This window comes from Tasmannia lanceolata, unplaced genomic scaffold (genome assembly GCF_043159265.1).
Source record: "Tasmannia lanceolata isolate RefF3 unplaced genomic scaffold, GAP_Taslan_0.1 ptg000016l, whole genome shotgun sequence".
Classification (NCBI taxonomy): domain Eukaryota; kingdom Viridiplantae; phylum Streptophyta; class Magnoliopsida; order Canellales; family Winteraceae; genus Tasmannia; species Tasmannia lanceolata.
This window is the reverse complement of record NW_027518693.1, coordinates 2,562,960-2,582,987: the sequence shown is the minus strand read 5'-3', so window position 1 is coordinate 2,582,987 and position 20,028 is coordinate 2,562,960. Positions and strand designations below refer to the sequence as shown.

General features: G+C 37.2%; 1 protein-coding gene across 4 annotated transcripts in view; it reads left to right on the top strand.

Annotated features, from left to right (window-relative positions):
• Nucleotides 1-19,801, top strand: part of LOC143849018 (putative serine/threonine protein kinase IRE) — a 29,848-nt gene extending 10,047 nt beyond the window's left edge. For 3 of the 4 annotated variants that reach the window (XM_077358069.1, XM_077358070.1, XM_077358068.1), the window contains 14 exons: nucleotides 1,774-3,114; nucleotides 6,244-6,416; nucleotides 6,649-6,940; nucleotides 9,281-9,373; nucleotides 9,468-9,608; nucleotides 9,771-9,863; nucleotides 13,188-13,401; nucleotides 13,522-13,607; nucleotides 15,087-15,175; nucleotides 18,379-18,430; nucleotides 18,531-18,587; nucleotides 18,673-18,855; nucleotides 19,028-19,108; nucleotides 19,191-19,801. In XM_077358069.1, coding sequence (XP_077214184.1) covers nucleotides 1,774-3,114; nucleotides 6,244-6,416; nucleotides 6,649-6,940; nucleotides 9,281-9,373; nucleotides 9,468-9,608; nucleotides 9,771-9,863; nucleotides 13,188-13,401; nucleotides 13,522-13,607; nucleotides 15,087-15,175; nucleotides 18,379-18,430; nucleotides 18,531-18,587; nucleotides 18,673-18,855; nucleotides 19,028-19,108; nucleotides 19,191-19,274 — 2,979 coding nt within the window. In that variant the 3' untranslated portion in view covers nucleotides 19,275-19,801. Of the gene's footprint in view, nucleotides 1-1,773; nucleotides 3,115-6,243; nucleotides 6,417-6,648; nucleotides 6,941-9,280; nucleotides 9,374-9,467; nucleotides 9,609-9,770; nucleotides 9,864-13,187; nucleotides 13,402-13,521; nucleotides 13,608-15,086; nucleotides 15,176-18,378; nucleotides 18,431-18,530; nucleotides 18,588-18,672; nucleotides 18,856-19,027; nucleotides 19,109-19,190 lie in introns of those variants that run through there. The other variant, XR_013235519.1, reaches the window with a different exon arrangement.
• The last annotated feature ends 227 nt before the right edge of the window (nucleotides 19,802-20,028 follow it).

Here is a 20,028-nt window from a genome sequence, read left to right as displayed (position 1 = left end):
AGAAATTTCTACTGTTATTACAATCACTATTATTATTATCATTATTATTATTCTATACCGTGTTGGATTCGAGACCCAAAATAAAATTTTGTTTTTAAATCACTGAGCATCTACTATTGTCAAAATCGAAGGCTATTTATAGTTTCCTTTTTATTATTACTTGCACACACAACTGTACAAAATTGAAAACTACATAAAATTCCCTTTTCTACAACCTATCCGTAAAGTATCTTATTAGGGAAAGCATACAATCATATACTCATGAATGGATTTTGAGGTTGATACATGATAGAGATAAGAAACTTACTTGATCAATGGAGAAAGAGTACCAAAAGAATTGAGTCCTCCCCTATTTATCAAGCCAACTCTTCAATGGACTCCTTTTCCTTCCTTGTCTTTCCCCCCTTTTCTTCTTGTTTTTTTTTTTATAAAAACATGGCTCTCTCTCTCTTGGGCGTCCAATTTGGGATGTGGGAGGGAGAGTGCCCAATTTATATATTATACCTTTTTTTTTTTGTTGCTTTTGTTACTTTCCCAAAATTTAAAATTCAAGATCCCATGAATCTCTCAACTAACTTGATCTCTATATGGTTGCTTAATCTTTAAGTAACCCAATCTCTTTCTTGATTGCCTAATGGGCCCACAAAATATAAGTAAAATATTCATATGAAGCAAAAAGTGGGGCATGAGTTTGAGAGAGCATGAGTTGGGCGTCCCACTTTTCTTGGGCGTGATATGAGGGAATCACATATATTCCTTCCTTTTTGTTTAGCAATAAATGTGAATTGCCAAATCTTATAACTACAAGATCTTATCCATAAACTAATTTGCTACTAATTAGGGAATTTGAATTTTAAGTGAATCAATCTATCCCACCAAAAGTGGTGTGTGTGCAAGATCTCCCGCAAAAGTGGAGATCAAATTTCCAACCTTCCTTATTTATCTCCTCCTTTCTTTATAATTTTTTTCTGGTTTTTATTTAATGATGGTGGGCCCACACTGCACGTTTTCCCATGAGGGGGAAAACGTGTAGCTTTCCCCAAATATGACTTACTTTCTTATTTAATACGCTTCAAATGATTTATTTTTCCGCGAAAAACTTAATCCCCAAGCTACCAAAACAAATATAGAATAGATTAACAAGGGCCATTGATCCCTAGACTGATTGATCTAAATAGATCAAGGATGAATAAGAGATCTTATTTTCGGGATTAAGGGTCGGTCTAAAGTGGATCGATGATCTCGATCCTCGATATACTATCTAACGGTCTAAAATTCAAGATTTATAGAATTGAGAGAAGGGTAAAAAAAATGGTCGTTACACTTTTTATTTTCTTATTATATAAGTTATGGAAAATGTCCTGATATGGCCATGATCTAGACATGCGGCGACCACACATCTTGCCGGGGCTCACCCTGGTTGGTTCATAATGGAAAATCTCACCAATCTGTAGAGATGCCACATGTATCATCAAGGACATTGAATATCAATGGTTGGCGATCGTTACCCACTGAATGGACAACTAGGATCATCTCACCATTTGGTGAGATGAGACCATAGCACCTCAACCCTACACATACATAAATACATAGATCCATATGTGTGTGTATGTATGCCTAAATACTTGTGTGTGTAGAATTTGATTCTTGTATTATATTTTTGACTGTTGATTCTTATTCTTTTTAATAAGCTCTTCTGAGTTGTGATTTCCTATGACGACTATTGCTGCATGCAAGTATTTTTCATATCTACATTTAATGTGTTCCTTGCAGGCGATCATGGTAGTTGTCCGGGCAAAATTTGACCGCTTGAAGGAAGAAGTTGATTCTGATTTAGCCTTCTTTGCTGTCTATTTGGTTGACATACTTGAAAAACATTCAGAGGGTCATCCTGAGTGGAATGAAACCTTGGAAGACTTGTTACTTGTAGCCCGAGACTGTGCTAAGCTGTCATCTAGTGAGTTCTGGTCAAAGTGTGAAAGCATTGTTCAAAAATTAGATGATCGACGTCAAGAGCTGTCGACAGGAATCCTGAAGCAAGTCCATACACGCATTCTTTTCATCCTTACCCGTTGCACGCGTCTGTTACAATTCCAGAAGGAGGTTGGTTTAACTGAGGATGAACACATTCTTGGACTTCATCAACTTAGTGACTTGGGAGTTTATTTGGATAAAGGTTCAGGAGATGCACACGCAGGTCTTAAAAGCTTGAGTGGGAAAGATATGAGAACAAAGCACACAAGGAAGTCCCACATGCAGGGGCAGAATAGTTCAGATATGAATCAAGATCATTTCGGTCACCATATACACCAGTCAGATGGTGAAACCGCTAAAAGTAATGATTCACCAGCAAGCAGAGATCGGATGTCTTCCTGGAAAAAATTTCCATCTGCCACTGAAAAGAATCAGAAATTGGATACATTACAGCCGATAAGTAAAACAGAAATGGATTCTAATGAAAATACTAATTACCTGAACAGGCCAGCTTGCAATTCTGGACATTTATCCAATTTATCAGATCCTTCCTTAAGCCCCCTAAAAGCCTCTTTGGGTCACTGGAGAGATCAACAAAATCTAGCTGATGAGAACGCAATAATTTGTCGGATTTGTGAGGTTGAGGTGCCAACAGTACATGTGGAAGATCACTCTACTATTTGTACAATTGCTGATAGGTGTGACTTAAAGATTTTAGGTGTAAATGAGCGGCTTGAGAGAGTTGCTGAAACTCTTGAAAGGATACTGGAATCTTGTACGGCGGAAAGGTCAGATAGTGAAGGAGTAGGAAGCCCTGAGGTGACAAAGTCATCAACCTCTAGTATAACTGAAGATTATGATGACTTATCTCCTAATAAAAATAATTTGGCTCATAGTTATTCTGAAGACATCATTGATTGCCTTCCAGAAGCTAATAGCTCTTTGAGTTTTGATGATCTCAAGGGTTTTCCATCACTGTCATGTAAAATAAATTGTGTCCCAATCACTGATCAACATGTGTCTGATTCATCAGTGGCTAGCATGACTCCGCGATCCCCATTGTTGACACCTCGAACTAGCCAGATTGAGTTACTATTGTCAGGAAGGAGTACAATTACAGAATATGAAAGCTTTCAACAGGTATTCTTCTATCTTGTTTAGCAATAGGCTTCTATACCTGTTTTACAGTTTCATCGTTTTGGCCAAAAGCATAAAACAGTCTGTCTGTTATTTAGTTCTACCAGATACAGTTGTTGGGGAATATATACCATGATATTTTGTTGCAATTCATGACGTCTTGATTTTGTTGCGAATATTTGGAACCATTGACATCAATGGAGAACTAGAAATCACACTATACATTCAAAACGTGGGTTATACATTTGCAAAAGTTCTGTACGATGTTTTACAAAAAAATGAAATAAAAAGCGATCCCAAATTCATCATTCATCATATCATTTGAATCCCTTGCCATTAAAGTCCAATGCCATTGTGCTCCTTCAGACTTACTGCATGCTTCATTCTAAAGATCATCTTTGCAGCCATTCTGGTTTAGTTTCCATTCTAACCCAGTTCGAGAGCCCCCAAACAACATAATTGGCAGATGCACTAGTTACTATTTGTTACTCTTTTTTTAGCTCAACCAGCTAGTAGGAAGTTAGAATAGGCACTTGCAAGCAAGGGAAATCGCAGGATTAGGGATGATGGACCAGAACAACAGTCACACAAGCAGGATTCCCCTGCAGAGTGCCAGATGAGAGGAGACCTTCATGTCCGGTTTAGAGGGAAGGGATATCCTGACCCTAATATTTTTATGCCTTTGCATTGTTACTTGTTTCAAATCCATCTGTTTCTTTTCTCGTATGTGGGACAAATCAAAGAGCTACAAAACGGGTCCTTGGTATATCAAAATATTCGATTCGTCAGAGATAATTGTATAAGCAGGAAGTGTCACTTCATCGGGAAAGCTATCACCCCCGGGTGGGGTGGGAGCGTTAGGGACATTTCAAAAAGCCCTTACGCAGTAGTCTCTCGAGACTGCCCAGAATTCATGATGTTACACGTCGCTAGGGAAATTTCAGATATGGACAAAATGGTCTAGGAACTGAATTTATTTTTCAAACCCGTGTTATAAAATCTTGAGGGGGTAGATTCAAATTGAAATCAAACCTTATTGTATACTCGTTAATTTCTACGATTTCGCCATTTAAAAAAAGTTCTATAATTTCTTTTGAACATTAAGAAGAAGCTCTGAACTAATATTACAATTAATTTTAGAAAATAAGATAATGTCAAATCTTTCATATTCTACCATTCAACACCACCAAACAATATCATAGTTTGTTCATGATGGTAGCATTTGTAACATATTACCTGGGTACATGAGCCATTAGAAAGTTAGTTTTGGTTTCGAACTTATAATTAGAGATACCAAACTAAGCCTTTTCATCATTTCATTTGAAAGTTGCAGTCAAAGGCAGAAGCCAAGCAAATTTAGAGGTACCAAATTTTCTGTTAGAGATTATTTTCCTTTTGAGGATCATGATCAAGCTGTTTGTTTTTTAGGGTTTTCTGTTTATGTTTGTCCGTTGCTATCTTTGTTGAGGCTTTCCTTTCTCTGCATTCCATTTCAAATTTTGCATCATTTATAGAACAAGGAGGATTTTTCCTATGATCTGTGGACACGGACACGGAGAGTCAGACACGGCAAACTCCCAAAATTTAGAAACGGGGACATGGCTAAATAGAAAGTACATATAATCATGTTTTGTGGATATAGATTTGTGTACCAGGTTTTGATAAGGATATGAGGTATCTGACATGGAATCCCCTAAAAATCTAGAAATAGTGGCACACTCATACATGTACATACATACAAAGTTACTGACACTTCTAGCAGTACACTTAGAAGTGTCTAAAGGAGTGTCGACACGTGTGGACACGGGTGTTGTGTCGGCAATAAATTCAAAGGGTCCACCAAATCATAGGATTTTTCTAATGGCAATTTGTGGAAGTTGGTAGCATTGGATGATTTTGGTGGGGCTAATTTTAGCGCAGTTTCATAACAAATTGGATGTTAAGTGGATAATGTAGAAGATTTAAAAACCTACATGACAAAATTTCCTATACTACTTTAGGCACTTTGGGTGGGGCTAAATTTTAGACCACCTCAATTATCCTTTCCCTTACTGTTTTCATTCCTGAACCTATTTTATTAATCATAAAGTAGTAACTGCCTACAATTCCTATGAGTAGATGCAGAGTTAGAATTGTGTTATACCATAGTTAAATAATTCTTCAATCCAGTCCTAAGTTGGTATGAAGTATCAGCTTAATAGTACCCATTTTAGCTACTCTCAGCCCTTTGTTTCTGCCTTTCAATGCTGGTGTGACTGTCTGGCTTTTATGTAATATGACATTTACTTAAGTAAATGGACAATAAAATAGTAAAGACATTTACTTAAATGGTTTACATGTAAATACTAAGTACATGGGAGGAGAGAGACGAAGCAGGAAGGATTGACACCAGCTGGGAGAAGCAGGATGTGTCGGGTACGCGTGGGTGTGCACCCGATACGCACTTAACAACCAAATTTGGGTTTTTTTTCCTTTCAAAATGTGGGTACGTACCCAAGACGTACCCAGGGCGTACCCAAACGTACCCGCACCCAGTACGTGTCTGGTACGGGTACGGGAGCCCTGGGAGAGTACCCATGCTTCCTAGGTAATATCTATCATGACATTCCAAATCCTTCATTTCTGCTATTTTTTCTGTACCTAAAGTCGGCTGTATTCTTTTTAATAGTACCCATTTTAGCTACTCTCAGCCCTTTGTTTCTGCCTTTCAATGCTGGTGTGACTGTCTGGCTTTTATGTAATATCTATCATGACATTCCAAATCCTCCATTTCTGCTAGTTTTTCTGTACCCAAAGTCGGCTGTATTCTTTTCATTAATTTAATTCAATTCATTGTTAACTTTTATTTTAGCAAACTATCCACTCATCTTTGGTGCTTCATATGCCTTCTTACCTTACAAACTGGAGATGTTTAAACATATTCTGTCGCAAGGGTTTTGGCCTGCTAATTTGTTTGCTATATTCATGGAGTTTCAGTTTTGATGTTCTAACTTGTTTGCTATATCCGTAGTTTTAGTCTTGACCTTCCAAGTTGTTCGCTTTATCCATAAGAGTTTTAGTTTGCTCTAATTCTATTACGTCGACATTGTTTCAATTTTATAATTTTTTTTTATCTTACTCATGAAATGGCAGATACACGATCTATTGAATATTGCTCGTTACATTGCAAGCGTAAACACTAATGATAAGGGCTCATTGAGGTATTTGCTTTCTAGTCTAGAAGTACTACAAAATGTTGTCCAGGATAGGAAGGTGGATGCCCTTATTGTTGAGACATTTGGACGCCGAATAGAGAAGTTATTGCGGTGAGTTTGATAGTTTGGTTCTCATTGGCAGCCTAGTTCATTGTTTTATTTTACCTTGTACATAGCTATCTAACCCTATGCTGGAGCCTTCTAGTGAGTTTGGAGACAATGTGATTCACATATTTAGTAATTTTTCTGTTATTTAATATACTTACCATGTAGTTTATCACAATTAGCCTTTAATGCAGCCATTTTTGCAAAGTTGATGTTTTATATTTCCTGAACTATGTAGGGAGAAGTACCTGCAGTTGATGAAGATGGTTGATGGAACTGTAGATTCATCAACTATGACATTTGATGAAGATGGTTCAGTGGAAGATACGGCTTGTTGTGTACAGGCGAGCCCCATCAATTCAAATCTTAAGGACCAGAAATCTATAGAAAATGTTGAAATTTTGAAACCCACCAGCCGTGACCGGACATCTATTGAAGATTTTGAAATTATAAAACCAATCAGTCGAGGGGCATTTGGACGAGTTTTTCTTGCAAGGAAAAGAATAACTGGAGACCTATTTGCTATTAAGGTAGATATCTATGCTTCTAGGTACGATGGACCTTTAGAACTAGCATATAATAGTCCATGCTGACGTACCCAGCTGTTGTTTTCTTGCTTAAATTATTTATTTTCCTTTCCTGTTGCAATTGATTTCTTGTTCAAATTTTATGTCTATCCTTAAGGTTGATTTGAGAACACAATATTACTTCGATGTAAATAAAGGTAGTGTACCCAATACGTCCGTCAGCTTCCGCTTCTGTGATTTTTGTGATTTGTGTCTGCTTTTATAATATAAAGAAAAAGGTATTACTTTAATTTGAAAAAAAAATGACCCATCATATGAGATTATCAAGTGGAATATCCCTTCCTAAACTGGAGAGCAAGGACATGTGAGATAAATTGCACAATCCTTGAATTTTTTAGGTTCTTTGATTCCTTTATCTTCTTAAAAATTGAAAATCTTTTAATGTTCGTGTTTCAAGATTTTTAAATGGTAGGATGACTTTAAGTGATTTGGAAACTGTTTCGGCCTTTCATCTAAGTTGCTAAACCCATTTTACAGTAATCCACCTAGCTTTGATATTGAAAATTGGTTGTTATTTTTACGACTTTTACAGTATTCTTTTGGCTTACAAAACAATATACTTAAAAGATTTGTTACTTCAAATAACTCCCTTTTCTCTCTATAGACACACACACGTCAGCTATCCCTTTCACATACACTTGCATGTTTATCAATTGCAAGTCCCATCTCTGCGGAAACATAAATGGTGTTGTGGTTATCAAACTGACACATTTTTATGCCACACTTTCATTCATTAGTATCCCATCACTATATGATGCTGGGCAGGTTGCGGCAAGTTTTATAGCAAAACTTATTTATGTAAGTGTTACTTCAAATAACTCCCTTTTTTCTCTTTATAGATATACACATGTCAGCTATCCCTTTCACATACACTGCATGTATATCTATTGCAAGTCCCATCTCTGCGGAAACATAAATGGTGTTGTGGTTATCGAACTGACACATTTTTATGCCACACTTTCATTCATTAGTATCCCATCACTATATGATGCTGGGCAGGTTGCGACAAGTTTTATAGCAAAACTTATTTATGCAAGTGCCAGAAAAGGACACACAAAACTCCTTTACTGTGACTGCAGTTGGATTGTTAGTCCTAGTGGTCCCTGGGATCATCCACACATTTTTAGTCTAGTCTATGTTCATGCTTTCATAGGGATATTTTAGGATTTTATGGGCTTTTTCTCCATGAGCCCTAATTGCTTTTTTCTTTATTTTTTCTTTTAATTTAATGCATGTAATGAACTATTTATGGTGGGCCCCATTTTCATGGGGTTTTTCTTTTGCTTTTTTGATTTTTTATCTTCCAAAATTATATAGGAACCTGGACCAGCACCTTAAATTTTATTGATATTACGCAAAATGATACAAGAGGAGGACATACCACCTGCCTCAAAACCCGACAAACATGAAATAAATCACTTAAACAGTTAAACCTAATATATTTTTGTTTGACGGGATTTTATTTATAAGAGAAAATGGGAAGACCAGTGACCGAGATGGTCAATAGAAGATAGCTATAAGAACGATCAATAAAAGGAACTAACACACCTCGTGGCGGCAGATACTTGAATAATTCAAGACTATTCTTGTGAACCCAGACCTTATCATCCTATCCACATCACTATTGCCGATCTTTTGACATGACAGAAGGATATAGATGAGCCCTCCACTTGGTCCTCGATCTCATCAGATACCTTATAAACTTATGTTCAATGATAAAACTATCCTCCTATGTAGAATTTTTAAAATAGAACATGATCTTGTTCATCATAAGAGCACTGTTAGAGTTCTCTGATTTTATTCAGACCAAGCTTGTTCTTTTTATAGGTACTGGCATCACTTGAAGGTAGCAAATCTTTTTCTTTTATCGTCTTAAATCTGTCTTCAATCATGGCACAAAAGATGAAGTTGTGAATTACCGAGGCTAGCATGAGTCACCTTGATTGTTCTGGTTCTGGCTTGCTTTGGTTTCTTCTTACCATCCTTCATTTGGTATTTGTTCTGTCTTTACAATAGATGTATTTTCTTCTGATAAGTAGTTTCCTTGAATATCTGTAATGTTCTCATTGTATACTTCATCTAATTGCTCCTCCACAAATTCTCTTTCCTGTTAGTGTAAAATAAGTGCAATGCATATGGACAAGTAAAATATTAACGGTATCACTGTGAATGTGGGAGATTTGTTTCTTTATAAAAGGGGGAGATTTGTAACTGTACCTGAGTTAATACAAATACATTGACGTTTAAATATTCGGTACTGACACATATTCAACAACTCTGCAGGTTCTTAAAAAGGCTGATATGATCCGAAAAAAAGCAGTGGAAAGTATTTTGGCTGAGCGTAATATCCTAATATCAGTTCGCAACCCTTTTGTGGTGAGCAAGTTCCATTATCTTTACATCTTTCAAGGTGAGATCCAACTGGTGGGATTATGTTCTTAACTTGGATTCTGTGTCTAATGGCCAACAGGTCCGATTTTTCTATTCGTTCACATGTAGGGAAAATCTTTATCTGGTCATGGAGTACTTGAATGGAGGAGATCTCTACTCCTTGTTGAGAAATTTAGGTTGTTTGGATGAAGAAATGGCACGCGTGTACATAGCAGAAGTTGTAAGGATATGGTGTATCCCTCGCTATATAATCAACATGTGTTTATGTTTGTTTTTGTAGAGCTATTGGTTTAGAAAGGGAATAGTTCAATTTAGATCATGGTATAAGTTTTCAGTCGTACCTTGTTTATTTTTTTGCTAATCAAGTTTTAGCTGGTGTCAGGTTCTTGCATTGGAATACTTACATTCCTTGAACGTGGTTCATCATGACCTGAAGCCAGATAACTTACTGATTGCTCATGATGGTCATATCAAGGTTGCTATCTATCTTTTTTCATGTCTTAATTGATTATATAGTCCAATCTTCTGCCTAAATTAATGTGGACAGATTACTTTTACTATTATAGTTGACTGTTAGAAACTCATGACTTGTGTATTATTGTCATTATTTTATTCTTTACTTAAGGTTGTTTATGTTGTTAGAAACTCACGACTTGTTATTTTCATTATTTTATTCTTTACTTAAGGTTGTTTATGTCTTCCTCCTTGACTGTACTTAAAAACCATCACATATGCAAGACAACCATCCATAATGGTTTGATTACATAGAACACCTAGTGACATGCGCTGTCGCACATGTATGATAATTAAGTGCATACCATATTTTACATGTAACTCATATAAATATGTATACATAATACATAAATCACATTTTCCATGCAATTCAAATGCATATAATTATATAACGCATCCTACTAATGCACTTACGATTTTTGTTTCGATATGTATTCTGATTTTGGATGCTCCAGTGAGAAGAAGTGACTCGTGCCAAGTTGATGGAGTAAAAAGAGGACAACGTGGGTAGAAACAGTGAGGAAAGACTTGATAGTTAGGAACATAACAGGGAACATGACCTCGGATAGGAGAGAATGGAAGAAAATGATCCATGTAAACGAACCCAACTAGTGTCACGATTAGACTTGGTCAATTTGAGCCGGGTAGATTGTTTCACCTTCTTCATGAAAATTTTCTAAAGGATTCATTAGCCGACCCCAACTAGTTTGAGACAAAGGCTTAGTTGAGTTGAGTTGAGTTGTATGTATTCTGATTTTGGTATCGTTTGATGGAAACAGAAACATTTGTCGTTTTGTGTCGGTTTCGGTGGAAATTTAAACCATGCGACTAACAACTCACAGCCTACTTTATTTCACTTCAAACATACACACCGTTGCCCTACTTTCCCAAGAAACCTAAACCCAAAACCTATTTTCTCGAACTATACTGAACACGACCAGTCCTAAAACCTGCATGCACAGTCCCCTCCCCTACACTACCGACTTCTAAATCTGTGCCCATCAAACACCTAAAATCAGTCCCTTAAATCTGATTTTTTATAGCTAAGCTTTACCATAAAACTAGCACTAATCCATGATCATGAAGCCCTGCACGTGTTTGTTCAGACCTTTCATAAACTGCAGAAATTCTCCAACATCTGAAAGTCCTAGAAATGTCCTAGACCTGCCCTTAAACCCTATCCAGTCCCAACCGTTCAGAATTTTTAGATTGTTTTGACAGTGCAGATCTGTGAAAATAGTCACCTATTTAGCGTATTACTCGCCCATTCTGTCCTTAAGTCCCTACTGAGCTGCCACCTTAATTCCCTACCCTCCATCCAAATAGACCATGAAACACCAAAACTGGAAACAGTGAAAAACAAGCAGATTGCAACCAATCAATTGGATTTTGGACACAAGCTCTTCAAAACAGCTCCTAGAAAGCTGCAAAGGATCCATTCTTGCTTCTAAACCATAGTAGCTAGAAACTCCTTGGGCAGGTGGGAAGCTCGTCTCCCCTAAAATGCGTTTCGGAAACATTTCCGAAACGTGATAAAAAAATGGGGAAACATTTCCTAAACGCATGGGAACATACGAGAAACTTATGTGAAATATGTGTTGTTAGAAGGTGTATATGTGCCTAAGGGCATTTTCTTTGAATGGTGAAAAGATTCATTCAAAGGACGAAAATGGCCAAAATATAGTAAAAATATAGTACAAAAGAAAAAGAACACAGATAGCTATCAAGGAGGAAGGAAATCACATTCTGGTCATTGTACTTTCTTCACACACACATATATTAGTGAGGGGGAGTCAACTCTCCAACTCACATTCTCTTCTCCTCTCTTCTCTCTCTCAACATGGTATTAGAGCCCTAGGGTTTTGATGCCCTAGGGTTTTTGTGCCCTAGGGACCGCCACTGAAACCTCCCATTGGTTTCTCCCTTCCTTCTACCTTCTTTCTCTAACCCTAACCGGCTAACCCTAATCCAAACCCGCCACCTCCCTCGCCCCACCTCCTCCACCTCTCTTGCCTCCACCCACTAACCATCTTTCCTTACGGCTCCACCCGCCAGCCCTCGCCATCAGACCCACCACCTCGCCCCATCAGATCAACCCTTCACCTCTCCCACACGACCCTTATCTCTCTCCCTCCAAACTGACCCTAAAACTCTTAAATCCCTAAAACCCTGGCCAAACTCTCACCCGACCTCCTATCTCTTGAAAACCTTAGCCCGACCCTAGCCAACCGCAATCCGACCCTTCCCAAACCCTAATTACCCCCAACCCTAGCCAAACCCCACTCCGACCCTTCCCAAACCTAATCACCTCCCCAACCCTAGCCAAACCCTAATCCGACCCTTCCCAACCCTAATCCGACCCTTCCCAAACCCTAATCACCTTCCCACATCCCCACCACTTCCCTCGTTCACGAAACCCTAACTTGCCCTTCTCAAACCCCTAAGCTAACTCTAATCCTTCTCCCTCACACCCGAATCCTCATCCCTTCTTGTTCCTAACCTTTATATCTAGTCCTAATCTTCATAACTAATCCCCCTCTTATAATTCCTTCCCAAGCAACCCTCTTGTTCCATTCTTTTTCCTAAACTATTCTCCTTCATGGTCTAAATCATCTTCGACATCCCTTCTATTCTTGTTCCGCGGCTCCGATTCCCTATGATAGTACCTATCCTCCTTCTGTCTAGTGGTACTATGTCTGCTTGTCCTCTGTGTATGCCTCAAAGCCGCGGTATGGTGTCTTGGCCCCGCTCCTGATTCCTTCTTTCATTATTGTTCTGTCACCGTTGTGGTTGTGAGTTTTTACGTTATTTCTGTCCTCATGGATCCTCCTGTCATCATGGATCCTCCTGTCATCATTGACCATCTTACCAGGAACATTTAACTAATTTCATTGCTTTATATGCAATTATACTATACACACACACACACACACACACACACACACACAGATATATATATACACACATGGGAGCTGCTAACTCTCACCCTCAAGCGGTGAGACACTTATATCCCACTTTTGACAATAGCAAAAAATCCATGATCTCGAATCCATTCAACAGTAGGTATTATTTTCATTCTTTTAATCTGAGTTTTATAATTTCTATCTAATGATAGTAATTTCAAACAACTGTTAGTGTCTTAATTGGGATTCCATATTCGTGGTGTTTGTTCTCCTATTTTCTTTGTACTAATTTAGAGCCATGTTGTTTTTGTTAGCTCACTTCTAGAAGAACTTGGTGACTTTACTGATTATTTGTCACAAAGAGCTAACCCTGTGTGTTACAGTTGACAGATTTTGGGCTCTCTAAAGTTGGTCTTATCAACTGCACGGATGACCTATCTGGACCAGCAGTCAGCGGCACTACTCTCATCGTAGATGATGATGAACTTAGGCAATCTTCAACACCACAAATGCAGAAACGGGAAGAGCGCCAAAAGCATTCAGCTGTTGGCACCCCTGATTATTTGGCACCAGAGATACTTCTAGGAATGGGCCATGGTTTGTAATCATAGTAAATTGATTATTCTTTACACTCCACTGTGGGTAACTGATAAGGTCCTCATTTCTCTCTTTTTTTTTCTAATGAATGATTTAGGTTCCCATATTGTTTGGTTGTAGGCACCACAGCAGATTGGTGGTCTGTAGGTATTATTCTCTTTGAGCTGCTTGTTGGCATTCCACCATTCAATGCAGGACATCCACAGGTATACATCTGAGTTTTATTTGCAAAGCTCCAATTGGTTCTGAAAACAATGTAATTGGTTTTGCTTGTCATGTTGATTATTATGTCTGTTCAAGGTTTTTTTTTTCCTCTCTAAATTATGCATATTTTTTATACAAGTTGTAGGAGAAATTTATAGCAGATACACCTTTTAGCCTCCTATATTCAGTGACATGAAAGCATGCAACAGGCAGTATACAACATATAAGTCAAACAAAATGGTTTCTATCACACAACACCATAATGCTCAACTCAACTCAACTAAGCCTTTGTCCTAAACTAGTTGGGGTCGGCTAATGAATCCTTTAGAAAAAATTTCATGAAGAAAGTGAACGGATCTACCCGGTTCAAATTGACTAAGTCTAATCCTGACACTAGTTGGGTTCGTCTACATGGATCATTTTCTTCCATTCTATCCTATCCAAGGTCATGTTCTTTGTTATGTTCCTAGCCCTCTAGTCTTTCCTCACTGTTTCCACCCAAGTTGTTTTCAGTCTACCCCTACCTCTTTTTACTCCATCAACTTGGCATGAGTCACTTCTTCTCACTAGAGCATCCAAAGGCCTACATTGGATGTGCCCAAACCATCTTAAGCGGTGCTCTCTCATCTTCTCCTCAATTGGTGCCACCCCCACCTTTTTACGGATTTCTTCATTTTTTATTCGATCACACAACACCATAATACTATATCTAATTTGCACATCTCTGTAATTTTTTCTCATTTTATGTAGAACATAAACCATTCAATTCAATTAATCCCCTAAACCAGCAAGCATGGTTCATTCAGATCTTTGCTCTGAGCTTCTCTTTATCTTCTTTTTCCATGCCCACAATTCAGTGTCTCTTCGCACATTTTCTTTTATACATGGGGTCATTTTCCTTCCTGATCGCCACAAGTGGCGTTTCCGAAAGATCTTTATCAACGGCTCATTTGGGTGACATTTCTTAGGGTTGGGAATGTGAGTTAGGAATTGGGAAGAAATAAAAGAACTGCAGTCCACAAAATTCACAGTTTTATATAACGGAGCAACCCGAACAATGCTTTCCCAAAGTTTCATGTACCAAAATAGCTACCCTAGTAGTCTCTATCTACCACATGGAAGCGTGATACCGCGTTCCCGTTCTAGTACCACGTACCGGAACGCCTGCACTCCAGGTAACATTTGTGTGGATGCGCAAGAGTGGCTCCTAATTTGGAGGTATTCTGGTAATTTCACATTGGTATAGATGTGTTGTTCCTATTTTATTTTTCTCTACTTATATCTACTGAGTGGAAGCTCAGTATTTCTTTGCAAAAAAACATAGTACTAAGCTTAATAGTTCTACGTTTACTTATTTTGTTGAGGCAATACTCCACAATTGACTTTTTTTTTTAATGTTGCATCGTTTTCTTGTAATGTGCATACAAATATTATATTGTATCTTTTTCAATATTATATTAATGTCTCCTATTCTGCTGCAGCAAATTTTTGATAACATAATGAATCGAGATATACCCTGGCCGCAAGTTCCTGAGGTGATGAGCCATGAAGCATATGACCTGATTAGTAAGTAAGTGTCATAGACAAGTAGATTTTTGTATTATGATTTTTCTAACACAATGCCCATAATTGCTCTTTGGTGATGATGGTTAATATTTGAAAATCCAATGTTACTGGCCCAATTCTTAAGATGGCAACCCAAGAGGAGGGGTGAATTGGGTTTTAAAAACTTTTTCCCTTGTTAATCGCAAATTGAAAACAAGAACAAATAAGAAAATTAAAATCACAACGGAAGCTAAATCACAATGCACAAAGAAATATATATATATAGAGAGAGAGAGAGATAAGAGTACACCGAGAGATTTTATAGTGGTTCGGTCCAAGGATCCACACCAAGGCCTACTCCACTCCACCAATACCCTTGGTGGCTTCTCTACCCAATTCCCTTAATGGTGGGAATTAAACCAATTACAATGATGGCTATGCACCGCAGCACTCGCCAACCGGAGATAGCTTTGCGTCTCCTACACTCGCTTTGGAGATGGCTCTGCGTCTCCACACTCGCCCCAATTACAATCTTGATGATTGAAAGAAAGAAACAAAAATCCCTTCACAAGGGTTACAATCTTCTTGAAAAATGATGTACAAATGATTCCTAGCTCCAATCCTTTGCTCTAAGGTCAAGAGAGGCACAAACAAGCTTTAAATCACTCTAAGCATTTTCAAATAGGTTTAGAGAGTGTTAGAGTTCGGTTTCAAAGGTTCAGGAACCCTTATATAAGCATAGGAACTAAAACTAGCGTTTGAATGGTTATTTGGTAATTTCTGTGAAGTTCCCAAGAACCAGCCGTTGTAGCTTTAACAACTAGTTTTTCAGCCATTCCTGGTCAACCGACCTAGACCCGGTCGACCGCCCGAAGGCTACTGGTTTTTTTTTTTGTTTGCCTGGTCTCAGTGTCACGCTGCCTCGATCAACCGAGCTGGCCTGGTTGACCAGCCCTGCAAAATTTCACACTTATATCTTCATTAGTTTTCCAAAAAATTTCACACAAAAAATGATTAAAATAGTTGCAAAAAAATCCGAACCAATCTACAGAAGAAACAAATCAAAACAAATAAGAAGTAAAATTCACAAAAAATCATATTACAATGCGAATTATAAATAAATGACCCATAAATCTATCCTTTAAAAATGCATAAATTTTCATGAAATAATACAAACACCAGAAGTAAATTGAGAAAGTAGTCGACAAACATCCAATACACCTCAAAACCATAACTCTTGAATAAGACATTCATACCTGCAGAGAACCATCCGCACAAGTAAAATATACACAAAAGTGGTACAAAAACAGTCAACTACAAATCAAAGGCAAGTCATGACACTCAAATAGCTATTCCCACAAATAAAATAGCAAACGAAGCCTGCAAAGTCCCACTTAATCATATAAGCAAACAATCTAAACAACACATGCAAGAAATATAATCAAGAACAGATATCGAACCAATGAACAACCTATCTAAAACAAGTAAAGATCATAAGAAATCAAATTACAGAAATGATTAAAATTGTTGCAAAACCAATCTAGAGCACCAACAAATCGAAACGTATAAGAAGCAAAAAAAAAAAAAAATCATATTACTGTACGAATTATAAATAAATAGCCCATAAAACTATCCTTTAAAAAACTAATAAATTTTCATTAAATAATACGGACACTGCATTACAAAAAAAATACACAAATAAATAGCAAAAAAATAGATACAGATTTAGAAGCCAAAATTCCAAAGTCCAAACAACACAACAATGAAATAATTGAACAAATAAAAACAAAATCCAAAATACAACCCAAAAATAACAAAATATCACTCCAATATAATGATAATAATTAAAAAGAACTCTGCAATGAGAGAAAATATGCATAACAATGAAGAAATAAAAAATAGGGACAAAAACTGTCAGCTACAAATCAAAAGCGAGTCAAAACATTTAAATAACTATTCCCACAAATAAAATAGCAAAATAAACCTAAAAAATCTCACTTAATCTCATAAAAAAACAATCTAAATAAAACATCCTAGAAAAAATAATCAACAATAGATACAAAACAATCAACAACTTATTCAAAACAAGTAAGAAACACAAATCAAATTACGAAAAAATATTTAAATAGTTATAAAAAAATCCAAACCAATCAAGAGCAGCAAAAACTAAAAACAAATACGAAGCAAAAATTACAAGAAAATCATAGCATAGCACCTTTAAAAAACCATGGATTTTCATGACATAATCTCAACACTAGCACTACAAAAACATAAACAAATAAGTAGCAGAAAAATTGATACAAATTTAGAAGGCAAAATTCCAAACAACGCAACGAGGAAATAATAGGACAGACAACAAAATTCAAAATAATACAACCCAAAAATAATGAAATATCACCCCAAAAATAATACACCAGTTTTCATTTGTATTGGTGTGACGGAACGTGTATCAATAAATAGTGGTCCCATATCATTTCACGGGTTCCTGTGAATCCTGTCTGCTTCCACTGTCGATAGGGCCCTTTCCAAAATGGAACAGACACTTACCTTCAGCTTGAAGTCCCATCAAAGTTTCTGTACCTCAGTGAACATCTGGCATGGGTAGTATTGTTTCTACGTAATGGAACATCTTTTATGCGACTTCTTTCTATAATACTTTCATTACATGTCGCTGATATATATATATATATATATATATATATATATATATATATATATATATATATGAGGAAAATGATTGTGAGCTTGAAGCTCATATAGCTTATATGAGCTTGAGGGCCCAAACACATGGGTCCCACATTTTATGTGGTGATCCAAACCATTCATTTGCAAGGCCCCATCATAGATAGGGTGTGTACCAAAAATCAGCTCCATTGGATTATCCTAACCCCTCCAAAAGCGGAGGGCAAAAATGGGCAGATTTGTGGCAAACGGTGTCTGTCCATTTTGCCCTCCACTTTTGGATGTGTTAGGATGACCCTATGGAGCTGATTTTTTGTACACACCTTATCTATGTAAGGCCCTTTCAAATGAATGCTTTAGATCATCCTAACAATGTGGCCCATATGTGTTTGGGCCCTCAAGCTCATATAAGCTATATGAGCTTCAAGCTCACAATCATTTTCCTCATATATATATATATATATATATATATGACTCTCTATTAACAATCCAGAAACATGTTTATTAACAAATGATTGGCTGGATATTATTGTTTGGTGCTTTCAGATTGCTGATTGAAAACCCAGTCCAAAGACTAGGAGCAACAGGGGCTGGAGAGGTGAGAACCTTATTGTTTATTGTTGAAGATATACTGTTCTGAAGTTATTATAATGATCACAATCCCACATAAACATAAAATAATTCTAAGTCTCTCACAGGTGAAGAGACATGCTTTTTTCAAAAACATCAACTGGGATACGCTGGCTAGGCAAAAGGTGATGAAATCATACATACTCCTTACTGAGTTGGGCATTTTGCAACCATTCCATGACTATTAACTTGTATGATAATTTCTTGCAGGCTGCATTTATTCCATCAGCTGAAGATGCCTATGACACAAGTTACTTCACAAGCCGTTATGTGTGGAATCCAGCAGAAGATGGCCATGAGGCCCCTGATGTAGCTGATGATTTCGAAGATATGAGTGATACATGCAGCAGTAGCTGTAGCTGCAGCACAGCCAGCTTTTTGCAAGATGAAGATGTAAAAATAGTTTTTTTTTTTTTTTTTGGACATAGGGTATACCCACCCCAATTTTTAGGGTGGGACTATTCCCCACCCAATTTTTTAAACACGGTTTTATCAGTTGGATCTATGGATCTGTATATGTTGTCCAAGTGTTTCTGATCCTTGCTTTCTTATTTGTTTGAAACAGGGGGATGAATGTGGTAATCTGGCGGATTTTGGAGCCGCCACACTTTCTGTGAAGTACTCGTTCAGTAATTTTTCGTTCAAGGTAAAACCCTCTACCACTCCTGGTAGTTTCATGGCTTGTTTGATCTCAATATAATCTCTTAAGCCTTTTGTTATGTGCTCAGAACTTGTCTCAACTGGCTTCTATCAATTATGATGTTCTATTAAAAAGCAGCAAGGACGTGCCCAAAACATCCAAACCCCCATAACATTTTTGGCACTTTCATCAATGTTGGCCAACCACGCCTGGTATGATTGCAAAGCTTCATCTTCAAGTCATAGAAAATCACTGACAGTTCAGGTTTTCAGAAGGGGCATCTTCCCTGGGCTTGTAAAAAGAGGCTTGTTGGTGTGATTTAGCTTCTATATCCTACCAGTGAGTTACAAAGAGCAGGTAGGATCCCCAAGAAGGCCAAAATTTTGTCGTCTATGCCTTGCCAAATAGGATCTCCAAGGAAACTATATTTTCTTATTCTTTCTATCATTCAAAGTCACCTTCGGTGACCATTCATTTGGCATTTGATTGTAAATATTTTATTTTTGTATTCATGAAGTTTACCTGTTTTTTTTTTTTTTATGTTAAACCGTTCGGGCAAGGTAACCAGTCCGGGTGTGTAAATGTCATTAGCAACAGAAGCAGAGTGAGACTATCGATTCATGCACTCTATGACAATTTGACAAAGTTTTCCCTTGCTTGGGTATGAAATCTAACTGGATTGATCGCGGTTTGTGTGTAGATTTGCATATTGTATGTGTTTATGTATGCAATGTGTCTAAATTTGCCATAATATTTGATTGTAAACTATCTAGATGGCGTGCATTCCTAAAAAATGGGACGACAAAAATTCGAGTTTAATACGATACTGGTTCAAAAGAAACACAATAAAATGAGTTTAGAATTTTTGTCATTTACAAACTATGGTGGGGTGAAATTGGAAAGTTGGCCCAAAAAAACGTGTTTAA